This window comes from Sarcophilus harrisii, chromosome 4 (genome assembly GCF_902635505.1).
Source record: "Sarcophilus harrisii chromosome 4, mSarHar1.11, whole genome shotgun sequence".
In the NCBI taxonomy this organism is placed as follows: domain Eukaryota; kingdom Metazoa; phylum Chordata; class Mammalia; order Dasyuromorphia; family Dasyuridae; genus Sarcophilus; species Sarcophilus harrisii.
In genome coordinates this window covers 322,744,603-322,757,112 of record NC_045429.1, presented here as the reverse complement: position 1 = coordinate 322,757,112, position 12,510 = coordinate 322,744,603, and the positions used below count along the sequence as shown (strand labels likewise).

The 12,510-nt window shown below is 35.6% G+C and overlaps 1 protein-coding gene across 5 annotated transcripts in view; it reads right to left on the bottom strand.

The window, feature by feature from the left end:
• TEX2 (testis expressed 2) overlaps window positions 1-12,510 on the bottom strand; it is a 140,654-nt gene that overhangs the window by 86,988 nt on the left and 41,156 nt on the right. For 3 of the 5 annotated variants that reach the window (XM_031965875.1, XM_031965878.1, XM_031965873.1), the window contains exons 2-3: window positions 6,913-6,962; window positions 4,351-5,993 (exon numbers count right to left, since the gene is read on the bottom strand). In XM_031965875.1, the coding sequence (XP_031821735.1) occupies window positions 4,351-5,955 (1,605 nt within the window). In that variant the 5' untranslated portion in view covers window positions 5,956-5,993; window positions 6,913-6,962. The remainder of the gene's footprint in view (window positions 1-4,350; window positions 5,994-6,912; window positions 6,963-12,510) is intronic. The other 2 variants (XM_031965876.1, XM_031965877.1) reach the window with 1 other exon arrangement.

The window sequence follows — 12,510 nt, the reverse complement described above, 5'->3', positions numbered from 1 at the left end:
ATAGCTGGAGATGCACACACGAAGCTCAGAAACAAAGAGAGGTTTGAAAGTCTTCTGCATAGACCCACTGGAGCTGATGTCACAAAGTGAGTGTAGTTAGGATATAGCCACAGTTAATGAACATGATATAGATAATAAAACAACAAAGGAGCCTGGGAAGGAATAGTCAGACAAGTAAGAGAAAAATTAAGAGAGACTGGTGTCATAAAAATCCAGGATGAGAGGGTGGTCAATACTGTCAAATATCTTAGAGGTCAAAAAGGATGAGGATTTAGAAAAGGCTAACTGATTTAGTGATAAAGTGATCACTGGTGATTTTAGTGAGAACAGTTTCATTTTAAGTGATGAGATGAGAAGCTGATAGCAAAGGACTAAGAAATGACCAGAGAGAAAATGGAGGCAATGGATGTAGATTTTTTTCTCTAGGTTTAACTGCAAAAAAAAAGATATAGAATAACAGCTAAAGGGAATGGTGGGATCTAATGAAGATTTTTTTCAGGATAAGAAAAACTTGAGCATGTTTGTAAGCAAAAGAAAAAGAATTAAAAGATAGGGGGAAAGTTTATAGGGAGCAAAGGGTTACTTTTTCATTGAAATAAAGCAAGAGAATGGGGGAGGAGATGATGTCAAGAAGATTAAATTCAGACCAAAGGATATGTAGAGGAGAATGTGCAGAAGGGCATGATAGCACCCTTATCTTGTTTGATATCCTGTGGACTCTACACACAAATTGATAAAAGGATGGCAGTGGTAACTGAATAAACATACTAGAATGTGAGCTCTCCTGTAGGTTCACTATCAGAATCTTTAAAATACATTAAGTACCACATTCTGTTCCCATGTGGTTCTGATGACTTCTCCTAGGTCTTTAAATTGTAAATGCTTTTCATTCCCATTTACAGAGGCTTGATGTATTTGGCAATTCTATTAGATATAGGATCTGTATCTTTATTAGGAAAAAGGAAATTCCCTTAACCAATGCAGGTTAGCTCCTTCTTTTCAGCTTCAAGTCTTAGATAGTACCTGAAGCAGTGAAAAAATTAAATGACATTCCCAGGGTCACAAAGCCCTGTGGGACTCCTGTTATCTTCATCAAAAGAAGAAAATGAAAAGAATATTGATCTGTGGCATAAAGTTGAAAAATGAAAAATTGTTCACCAAAAACTAACAGCATTAAAATATTCATTCTCACCCTGTGACTGAGGCAGGTTTTTATCTAGGTAAAAACAGAATTACTCAGAGTGTGAAAAATAACTTGTTCATGATCATGGTGAATTAGTCACTGGAACTGAAAACTTTTCATATTATTGTGATTGATGAGGGTTCAAAGAAGTTTCACTAGTGATCCTGCTATACAATCAATTGCAGGGGCAGGAGTCCTTCCAGAAGATCTGATACATAGGCTTTCCTGATCCCCTCCCAGTCAGTAATGACCTTTTCCCTCATTAGATCTCTCCTAACACATTTTTGGCATCTCTCAAGCACTTGCTTTGTATCACAGCTATTTGTGTATCATATTTCCCAGCATAAGCTATATGAGGTTAGAGGACTCTTCTCAATCTCTTCTACTGGATGATCATCTATCTCATCCATCCACCCCCACCTTTGAGTATCCCCCATGCTCTGTCCATGACCCCTTCTCTCTCAGTGACTTCATTAGATCACACAGATATAATCATCTTTTTTTTTTGGGGGGGGGGCCTATGACTCCCAGATCCTAGAGGGACAACATGGTGTAATGGAAAACGAAGACCTGAGTTTGAATTTTGTCCCAGACACTTATTAGCCATGTGGTCCTGGGCAAGCCAGTTAACCACTCTGGGCCTCAGTTTGTTCATCTATATGAGTAAGTTGAACTTAATGGCCTTTGAAAACCCTGCCAGCTCTAAATCTACAATCCAAAGAACTATCACCTAGTGCTACTCTCCAGAGTGCCAATTCAACAACATAATAAGCCCACTGGATGTCCCATCAGCATCAAACCCAACATGTCTCAACAGAATTCATTCTCTTTACCTTCAAACCCATCCTTATTTCCAAATTCTCTTTCTATCAAGGGTATCACCATCCTTCCCATTATGAATTCAGGTTTGTAGCCATAGAGTGACCTTTCATTCTCCACCTTCTTTCCTCCTTCATATTCAATCCACAGTTAAACTTGGTGATTCTACTTCCACAATGTCTCTCAAATCCATCCTTTCTCCATTCCAGTCAGCACCCTAAACTCACATCTGAATTCTTGTAAGAATCCCGTAATTAGCCTCCCTTCCTTTAAGCCTCTCCTCCCTCCAATCTATCTTCCATACTGTGCCAAAATGATTTTCTTTTTTTTCTCATTAAAATTTTCCTTGTCATTATTATGGACTTGACAATCGTGGAACATGAACATTTTCCTATACAAAAAAGAACGGAAAGATACCACCTAGTAATATGTGACTAAGAATGTATATGAGACCAGAAATCTTCATTAGATACAGTTTAGATTTAAAAAAAATTTTTTTTTAAATTTTAGTTGTATCATAGCTTTGTTTGACTGTGTCCCCTTCTGCTCTCCTGTTTTAGTTTTTACTCACTGACTTTCTTTTCTTTATCTTCATCACTAATCTCTACTCTCTCCCAGGTCCCACCCACCACCAAAAGTTTTGTCTTGTAACAAATAAGCAGTCATGCAAAAAGAAATCCACACCTTATCCATAAGTCTTAGTCTTATTCTACAGTTCAGGATATCAGCTCTCTACCAAGAGCTGGAAAGCTGATTCAGATTTTTGGAGTTTAAACCAATCTTTCACAGTTCTCCTTTATAATGTTGTATTCACTGTATAAATTGTTCTCCTGGATCTGCTCACTTTATTCTATATAAGTTCATACAATTCCTCCTAGATTTCTCTGAATCCATCCCTTTTATCAAAGTAATTTTTCTAAAGCAAAGGTCAGTCAATGATACTCCCCTAATTTAGTAGACTCTGTCTCTAGGATTAAATATAACTCCACTATTTGGCATCTCAAGTCCTTTATAATCTGTCCCTTATTATCATTCCAGCTGTAGTATGTGTTAAGCCCCTTGATGTATTATAGAGTTCAGCCAAAATGGCTGCTTTGCTTTTCCTCACATGTAACACTCCATCTCCCACTTCTGATTCTTTTCACTGCCTTAGGATGCTCTCCCTTTCACCTTACCATAAGAATCTCTGGTTTCTTTCTATAGTCAACTTGAGCACAACCTCTCTTTAGCTGCTGTATATGTATACATATATTTTTTTGTATTATTATTAACTATATGTTATCTCCTCTGAGAAAACATAAAGCTTCTTGAGGGCAGGAACTGTTCTTTTTTCATTTTTGTAATTCTGGAACTTGTCATAATATTTGATACAAAGAAAGTACTTAGTAAATTCTTGTTGATTGGATCTTAGCTAACCTTTGTATTCCCATCAGTGCTTGTGCACATGAATTTTTTCTGACTGAATTAGGCAGCACAGGATAATAAAAAAAAGCAAGAGATGCATTCACAGGTTCCAAGTTCAAATACTGGCTCTGAGTGACATGGAGCAAATCATTAACTCCCTATCATCTCCTTTTCCTTATCTGTAAATGAGGAAATTGAACTGGATAACCTCTAGAGTCTCTTCCAGCTCATGACCTATAATCCTTATGACTTGCTTCACACCAGCACAAATTTATGGCTTATAAGAGTAATATTCCAAACATATTAGTATTTCTTGAGGGCAAAATTGTGTATGCCATGACTTTTGTGCATCTAGGAAGTTTACATGGAAGACCTGCCTATAGACTGTTGGACCTTCTAGAAAGACTTACGCTACTGAGTTGGACAACATCACTAATAAAACTTCCTTAAACCTTCAAGTTTCAAAGCTACAAAGATTCCCACATGATGTCAGTGACAATGTATAACTATGAGTCAGGCCATTCAGATTCTCAGGACTATACTGTGTCCACCTAAAAAAAAATTTGGGTCAACTTGTCTGTGTCACTTGTCTGCCTCAAGGATGAGGATAAGTAAGATACTCACCAGAGTGTCTTTTAAAGCCCTTAAGTTAGAGGGACAATATTGTTTCACTTCTCCACAAAGTTCTATAAATACTGGTTCTCTTTTTGCATTCTTATTTAGGTAATAATAACTAAAGAAATAATCATATAGCGCAAAAGCTGACATTTTAAGATAGAGTGCAGTTTACAAAAGCCTTGGAACTTGTTAGAGTTAACAGACTTGTCTTCTTATCTCCAGAACTCATTGGAACACTACCACTTTAAATGATGCTCACCTATCTCAAGGATGCTGGAATCACAATCACTTGCTTCTTAAGTAAAAGATCAGTTAAGAATTCTCACCTTCAGAATTTCCGGTTCTTTGATATCCAGAGATTCTGTATTCCAGTGTTTTAGGCTTGTATGTAGCCTGTGATATTTATGAGCACTTGATGGTATAAAAAACCAAATCACACAGACCGCAATCATAAATCCAAGGCCAAATCCCAAGCAGAGTCCACTCACATAATTGGGGAGAGGGAGTATAAGGTACGCATAGACTAACAAAGTAAGGAAGTATAATGTCTTCATTGGTAGCTTAGGCTGCTGTACATATAAATTCATTTCATGTTCACTGTCAAGTACAGTATTATTTTCCTCAAGTATCCCTGGCGTGAGAGAAATGTCCAAGGGCTTCTCAATTTTACTTTCTTCTTCTGCATCCAGGTCAAAGTCCTCAGTATATAACTCACAAAATTCTTCATCTTCTTTGCTCACTAAGGCAGACAAAGAACATTTTTCAAGTACTGAGGAGGCAGTCTTTGCACTTGCATCCTTGACACTGCTGACTTGAGAACCCTGCAATTCCACTTCTCTTACTAATTCTTCAGAGGGTTTAGGATATTCACTCTTACTGACATTAGAATCACTTTCATCACAATCACCCTCCCAGTCGCATTCCTCTTCTTTGATGCTATAGTTGTTATTGCTTTCCAAGTGGCCATTCAAACTGGAAAGATTGGAGAGCTCTGAAGCACTTGAAGATAAGGCTTTGGGCCTGTGGCTACTACTTTCCTCCCCAATAATTTTGCTAAGGAGCTGAAAAGGCTCATAGATGACTTCAGAAAGGCGCCGTTTAGTATCTTCAATTTTAGCTTCCATTTCGGGCACTTTAAAAAAGGATCTAGTATCCGAGGGAGAAGTCAGTGGGGAAGAAGGAGCCGTCTTAGAATCTCCCCCTGTATTTCGAGGCTGAGTAAACTGCTTGAAGAGATGTAAATTCAGTTTGGAGTCAGGTGGCTTATGGGATAGAGTGTCCAGCTCCTGCTTGGAAGTATCAGTGGACAGAGACTTGACTAGAGTTTTCATCAAGTGCCGGTGCCTGGGGGGCTGTGGGGATTCTTTTGGCTCCACCTCTGTTGAGAGGGACTTGACAAGGCTCATGAAGGGTTTTGCACTAGAAAGGGTGGAGGAAGAGGCACTGGATGACAAAATGGGAGACTTGGAAGGAGAGGACAATGGAGAGGAGGAACTGGTTTTCTGCTCTGAAAGAGATGATACACTGGGTGAGCTCACTATTGGACCTGATGGAGAAGATGCTGGGGACACAGAGGATTCCAATGATTTTACAACATTCTCAGTGACAGACAAAATGGGAGATGGGGAAGACATAGACTGTACAACTGCCATGACAGGTGAGGTAGCAGGGCCAGCAAAGTCATGGTGCCCACGTTCAAAGAACAAATCTTCCTTGGCTTCAAGAGCAGTTACAATACTTTGGTCATCAAATTCTTCATCAGGAGATTCTCTGAACTCCTCCTCCTCCTCTTTCTCCTCCTTCCCAGATGCTGAGAAGTGAATGGTGATGGTATCTCGTGAAAGTGACCTTTGGACCTGTACTTTGGGGGTTGATGATGGTTTTGGCATATCATTAGTTTTCTCTGCATGGCTACTATTCAGACTTGTCATTGCCGTCTGTGCTGACCGCCCTCACACAGCTTCAAGCTCTGTGAAGAGAACATTAGGAGAAACAAAAATCAAAAGGCAAAATTTCTCATAAAAAGACACTGACATTTACAGATACAAACCACTCCAAAAGCTTGCTTTAAAATAGTAATTACACTTTTACTGTGACAAGTATTCACTGTTTCTAGACTTCATGAATTTAACTAAGTGATTTGTTCAGTGAAAATTAAATCATTAAGCATTTTCTTATCAATCAAGTCAAACACCATTATCAATTTCATTATCTTCATCACTGCCATGACAGCCGAGTTGTGTTTTTTTTCTCTTTTTTCTATGACTTGTTTATATTAATCATTCCATTTTTCAGGGTTTAGTATACTACAAATTAGACATCATCACTACTAATAATACAGAAATCCAACAGGACAAAATGGGGTCAAGAAGAATCTTGAAATGACGTAGTTCCACCAGTGGTTTTCTATCTAAAGAAACTATCCAGATTCAGGAAGGTTGTTGCCTCAAGTGAACTTTTCAAAGTGATATTTATAATCATTTGTCTTTCATTTCTAAATGCATATAAAAATCTTGTCATAAAACAAGAATCAGCAAGAAAATTTCTAAGTATGCAAAGATCTCAGGTAAAAAACAGGTCTAATTATTTTTTAACATGTTAATTAAGCCAAAATACTTCAGCAAGTATAAATAACATATGGATCCATGTCCTAAAGAGAACTAAGACAAAGTCTTAGACTGTAAATGAGTTTAAAATTTGACAAGTGAATGAATACAGAAATTATGGTACCATAGCTATACTTAAACACCTGATTAGTATCTTAGTTACCAAAATGTGCTCACCAGTACCATAGGTGAGACAAGAGGAAGTATCTTCAGTGTTAAATGGTAAGAAAAATGTAGCTAGAATCATAGGACTTGGATTTGAATTCTCATTCTTTTACTTACTTGTGTGACCTTAGGCAAATGACTTCATCTGTTTGTGACTATTTCTTCACCTGTAAATGAAAGGGTTGGATTAGAAGGTCCCTAAGGCCCCTTACAATGTCAAATCCTATGACAAATTTAAGACAAAGCACCTATCTTCTAGGACTTACAATATTGTTATGGACATAAAACATACACATCCAAAATTATAAACAAACCTAAATATCAATACAAGAAATATTCTGAGATATTCTGTAACATCTTATTCAACCTAATCATTAACAAATAAAAAGATTAAATGCTAAATGAATGGTCTACATAAGAAGCACCCAAGGAATACAGATATCAGAGTGGGTTGAGATGTGCAGAGAAAGCCCTGTAAAGATTAGCTAATGGTTTACCTATTTTACTTTCTGGGTTTTTTTTTTTTTTTTTTTTAAACCAACTGCTTACGTTTATTTATTAGGTCAATTTTTATTTTTGTTTTCAATTTTGTTAATTTCCTTTGATTTTAAGGATTTCTATTTTAATGCTTGAGTTTTTATACATAAGAAGCACCCAAGGAACACAGATATCAGAGTGGGTTGAGATGTGCAGAGAAAGCCCTATGAAGATTAGCTAATGGTTTACCTATTTTACTTTCTGGGTTTTTTGTTTTTTGAAAACAACTGCTAGTTTTATTTATTAAGTCAATTTTTATTTTTGCTTTCAATTTTGTTAATTTCCTTTGATTTTAAGGATTTCTATTTTAATGCTTCAGTTTTTAACAATTTATCACTTTTCTGCAATAGTTTTTTGCTTCTGCTTTTTATTTTCATGATCTATTCATTAATCTGCTCTTTTATTAAATAAAGCTTTAGAGATATATATTTTCCCCTGAGGACTACTTTGGCTGCCTCTCAAAAATTTGGTATGTCTCATGGTCATTAATTGTTTCTATGATTTGTTCTATGATGCAGTGATATCTTTCTTTCCAATGTTTATTTTTTTCTTTAAGTTACACAATCTGTGCATGGTTTGTATAAAGTACATAACTAAGTAATTTCTATATATCTAGAGGGGTCACTGATATACTTATCTTTTGATAACAAATACATGAAGTCTTCCTTTAAGAAAGACTGGATCAGTCATATCTGAGAAGAGACTGATAAAATGTTTCTCCAGTAATTCAATCAAAACTGTGAAATGTTCAAGCCAATAATGGCAGATATTATCTGTCTTATAATTATTTATTTATTGTGCTGCTTCAATAGGGTTCCCTAGGAAGCTATAATTTAAATAAAGAACAATTATCCAAATGAATATCATCTGTACAGCATTCTCATTATACTTAGGTCTATTTTATACTTTCGCAACATAAGAACAAGCCATGAATGGGGACCTAAGGTAAAGACTGTGATAATCAATAAAAAGCAGTATAAATGTTATGGCATTCTTTAGAGGTTTGCAGATTATTATCAAATCAATGAGTTCATCTTTACACTCCTGAAATTTTTATTACTTCCCTTTTGCTCCTCATATTGTTTTTTGTCAGATCTATAGTTTTTTGGTTGTTTTTTTTTTTTAAGTGTGCTTTGTATAAAATAAACATGTAATTGATCTCTACCCCAAGAGTCATTGGTATTCTCTTTTGGTAATGGCTTTTGTTAAGAAAGATGGGCTCTCCCTAAACACACCAAAATATTTATAACAGGACTTTTATATCCTAGCAAAAAAAAAAAAAAATTTAAAACAAAGTAGATGTTCACGAATTGGAGAATGGGTAGCAAAAAATCACAAGAATATTACTGTGCTATAAGAAATATATGTATGTATTTAGCTTGGTATATAAATTTGTCTCATCCTATGGGAAGTAGATAGGGAAAAGGGAAAAGAAAGGGGGAGGCTAATGGAAGGGAGGGCAGAAGTAGAAGGGGTAAGGAATAAAAAGGGGAAGTTGATAAAAAGGAGGGCAAATTGAGGGAGGTAGGGGTCAGAAGCAAAATACTGATAAAGAGGGAAAGGTTGTAAAGAGAGAAAAAGGTATAAAAGAAGAAAAATAGGATGGTGGGAAGTACAGTTAGTAATCTTACCTGTGAATTTAAATGGAATAAACTCTCCCATAAAGCAGAAACAGATAGTACAGTTGATTAAAAGCCAGAATCTTACAATATGTTGTTTACAAGAAATATATATATGTGTGATGACCATAGAGAAGCATGGAAAGAGCTACATGAACTGATTTTAATTTGACTGAAGTATGCAGGGCAAAGAAAACAATATATACAGTAACTTCAATAATGTAAATAGACAAAACAAGCACCCATCAAAAAATGAAAACTGACTAACAAAATTACACAGATCAAGTATGACACAAACCACAAACCACCCCATCCTGAAGATGAGAGTCCACAGGTTCAACACATCACACAGGATTTTAGACTTTTGCAAAGCATTGATCAGATGTGATCATTTTCCCCCTCTTTAAAAATACTGTTTGTTACATGGGATGATTCTCTGAGAGGGGTGAGTAAGGGACACTGGGGATAACTATGACAATATAAGAAACAGAAGACTTCAGTAAACACAACATAACATTTTAAAATATGATATCACTGATAGAACATGCCTAAACCAACTATAGTACACAAATGTAATGGATTATTGTCTTGAAAGAAATGATGAAGCATGGAAAGATTAATCCGAACTGTGTTAAAATTCTTACAAGGTGCTAAATCAGTGGAATTGATAGACAATGGTTGTTTAGCAGGGTGCTTAACAGTTCTCTAGATGTATTTAGCACTTACTACCTTTTCACAAGATTCACACCTTTAAGAGAGCATATATAAGCTAGGAGCCTCAACCAGGAATGACTCTGGGAGATTCAGAAGCCAGGATTCTGTCCAGGAGATTCACAAGTCAGAGAGCACAAGCCCACATTCGGAGGTGGAGACAGATTCATTCCATCTTCCATCTTTGTGCTGGCTGGAGGCTGAAGATGGCAGAGGCAAAGGATTAGAGGCAGGAGCTCTTAGAACCAAGGAGGGAAATAGGCCTTAAAGCTAACTGAGCCCCAGGAAGGAGACAAGACTTAAAAGGAAACAATAAAGGATTTGGACTTTAATTCCTGGCTGCATTTGAGGTCATTATTACTCAGAACTGAAACAAAGGCTGCTCCCAGAAGCCCTCCAAGAAACCTGCTCCCAGAGAATATTATATTTTAGAGAAGAATATTACAGAACTGAACTGATGTAGAAGTTCAGAAGTAGAGTGAAGAAAACACTATACACAATGACAAGAATCACCAAAAAAAAAAAAAAAAAAAAAAAAAAAAAAAAAAAAAAAAAAAAAGACAAAAGCTGCAAAATTACAAAAAAACTAGCAGTTCCAAAAGACAGGAGAAGAAATTGTCATGTCATTTCTTTCCAAAGATAGGAGGTCCACATTTATACCTTATACATGTTTTCAGATTTTTTAAAAATACACTGGCCAGTTTTATTAATTTTTTCTTTTCTTTTAAAAAAATATTTTTAGGTGGAAAAATTCTCCAGGAGGGGAAAAGATTTTAAGGAAAACTGTGATGATCAATAAAATATATTTTAAAAGGCAAGATGGGATCAGTATTTGATTGGAGGCTGGTAAAATGCTTTGCTAGTATAGTTCACGACAGTGAAACATTTGTGCCAATAATTATGAATGTTAATTGCACCTGTTGCCTTCCCATTTTACAAGTATTTGATATTATCATTATTATGGCTTAGATCATGATACATAGTATAAACATTTCTGCAGAAAAATGTTAAAAGTGGATCTCAAAAAAACAAAGGTTTGTATGAAGTTCTACATCAACTTCTGAAAAGCATAACTACAAAAAACAAGCTCCCATTGGTACTGCATATGCCTTTGTGCCTGGAAAAATTGAGCCTAGCCCCACTTAGCTAATCTTAGCATCTAGCTAAGATTCTCTAAGAGATTATCTAGTGCCTTCCTATGGGACTAAGGATCTAAGTGCATATTTATTTGGATGACAAAAACAAGCGCACCTATGTCAAAAGAGTATGGGGAGCAAATCACAACATTACTTTAACTTTAACCCACAAAAGCCTAAAATTAAATCAATGTAGATGTTAGTATAAGAACTACCTGTGATAAGAGAAAGAAGCATAGTTACATATGGTTGGGTTGCCAAAAAAACAAAAACAAAAAACAACACCTAGCTAGGAGATCATCTAAAAACTATAGTTGCTCTTAGGATCAAAAGGAGAATGTCAAGCCAATATTGTATGCACAAAATATCAGGTATATCTGCTCATATCAGGTTACCACGGGACCCCTAAAATGTAACTGTTCCTGTCCTACCCTCAGGAAACTTAGATTCTACTGGGGAAAAGATGTACAAAGAAACTTAGTTGCTTCATTTAGTCCTTCCTCCATTTTTGATCCCCCAATTTGTGCTTCACTCTCTCCAAACGTGGTGTTTTGCTTGTGATGATCCTCTCCCTGAATCTGCTTTCCTTCTAAACTCCTCTCTCCTCACATGTTAGTTGAACTTAATGTATTTAGGAGGATCATAGGTTTAGAAATAGAAGGAACTTTAAAGTATATTTAGTCCAACCCCTTCATTTTACAAATGAGTAAATAAAGGCAAAGAGATTAAATGGCTTGCCCACCTAGTAAATATTTGACATTAGATTTCCCTAACTCCAAGTCTAGTCAGTCCTCTATCCTCTATTCCACCATACTTTTCTTCTTACACCAAATTACATAGATGATAGTTTTCAACCCTCCTTTATCTGGTTAAGAAAATGAATGTGAGATTCTTGCTTCTCCAAACCTTTCCTCCATGATTGTATGTTCTATCACATCCCATTTTTGGCAAACATCAAGTTTCTCTCATCCTTTTTAATTTCTTTCCCTACTGTATTACTTTATTTCACTCTCTTTTTCCTCCTTTCCTCAAAATAAAAAACAATAAACACACTCAATAGAGAGTTTGTCTCTCTTTGATCATTCTGGGATGCTTGAAGAAAGTGGGACTCTTCACTGTCTGGCATGTCACCATTTAAATATTATTTAGCAACTTCCAAATCATCTAGTTTATTTTCTAGATTTCTCGTCTCCTATATTTACATTTCAAAGACTTTACCTAACTTTCCTCTTTTCATCAGGAATGTTTGAAAATCTTCTATTTTAGTAAAGTTCCATTTTTTCCCCTATAAGAATTATGTTAAGTTTTGCTATGTGGCATTATTTTGTGTTCTAAGTTTTTTGTTTTTTTTTTTTGCTTTTAGATGTACTGTATTCCAAGATTTTCTCTTATTTAAAGAAGTTGCAAAATAGTCACTTGGAGAGAAGATTTATAAAAATTCTATTTATTATAGTTTCCACAGATCCTTTTAAATAAACAAGCAAATATTAATACTACAATTACAAAGTCCTTTTGTTTCTAGAATTCCTTAGGACACTTCTTTATACTACATTCAGTATTCCTTAATGGGGAAAAAAATGTTCAATAGAAACAACTGTTTAAAAAGACTTACACATAAGAAAACCAGCCCTAGTTTTTTAGGTGAATTTATTTTTTCTTTTAAGCCAAGGGATCGAGTTCTCATAATAATTTGGTACTTCTGCCCCCATTAT